Below are 1,024 nucleotides of genomic sequence, written 5' to 3'. Positions count from 1 at the left end.
CCGGGCCTGTTTAGGCTTCTGGGTCTTTTGAGCCACTTTGGTTCTGGTGGGGGCACAGCTGGCCAACAAAGGGATGCCCCTGGCCTTCACTGGGAGGGATGACGGTGATCTCTGATGTCACTTAATGCTTCTTGGGAACGGGTCCCTTAGAAAACCAACGGAGGCCATGGCTCTGTTCCTTAGGAAGAGGCACATAAGTGCACACCCCTGAGTGTGGCACACGTGCCGGGGGAGGCCCCGACCTGCAGAGGCACCAGGGGCCTGGGGTGGAAGTCTAAATCCGCTAGAGATGAGCCAGCCTGTGGCACTCGCCTTGGCCCCGCAGAGCCGTGTCTGCTGGCGCCTGGCTGCAGAGGCATCTGGGCCCAGAGGAGGTGTGCCCGTGAACCTTGTGGCGGCTTTACTGCTGGGACCAGAGAAGCTGGAGGACCAGGAGCAGCGTGCTTTTCTCATGAGCAGCCGGGCCCTTTGATGTGGCAGTCACTCCAGGGCTCAGGCCCCAGGTTTTCCTGTTCTATCAGCCAAGGAGCCCGGGCACAACTTGGCTTCAGCTTTTCCCAGCTTCGATCACCTTCCCTGCTGCCCGCAGGGCCTCCGCTGAACGGGCTGGAGGGTGGAGCAGGTCAAGTCCTGGGGATGAGGTGGGGTGGAAGGTGAGTGGCCTTGTATCTTGTCCAGCTTTCAGACCTGGATCCAGAACACCATGGGCGAGGTGGAGCAGGCTGCAGCCCGGCTGCCCAGCCTCAGTAGCCGAGTCAGCTATCCCAAACACCTGCCACAACCTGGTGTTCTTTCTTGCTTTGTTTATGGGAAATGATCATTCCAGCATCAGAAAATCTCTGTTGCCCGTGTCCATCCTCCTACAGTCGGAGCCTTTTCCCCTTCCTCCCCACCTCCCTTTCCGAATGCTGCTGCTGTCTGCCTTCCTCCAGGTCTAATGGCTCGAAAACTGGTCCTTGCTCAGCTGCACCAGGAGAGGTGAAGTTTGGGGCACTTGGAAGTGGATTGGAGGATGGTGGTGGGG

The 1,024-nt window shown here is 59.2% G+C and overlaps 1 protein-coding gene across 1 annotated transcript in view; it reads left to right on the top strand.

Moving 5' to 3' along the window:
* Window positions 1-1,024, top strand: part of CCHCR1 (coiled-coil alpha-helical rod protein 1) — a 14,203-nt gene that overhangs the window by 10,591 nt on the left and 2,588 nt on the right. Inside the window, exons 11-12 of the mRNA XM_015571956.1 lie at window positions 679-785; window positions 933-978. Coding sequence (XP_015427442.1) covers window positions 679-785; window positions 933-978 — 153 coding nt within the window. The remainder of the gene's footprint in view (window positions 1-678; window positions 786-932; window positions 979-1,024) is intronic.

The sequence above is a fragment of the Myotis davidii genome, unplaced genomic scaffold (genome assembly GCF_000327345.1).
Source record: "Myotis davidii unplaced genomic scaffold, ASM32734v1 scaffold3009, whole genome shotgun sequence".
Taxonomy (NCBI): Eukaryota; Metazoa; Chordata; class Mammalia; order Chiroptera; family Vespertilionidae; genus Myotis; species Myotis davidii.
This window is presented reverse-complemented; position numbering and strand designations above follow the sequence as displayed.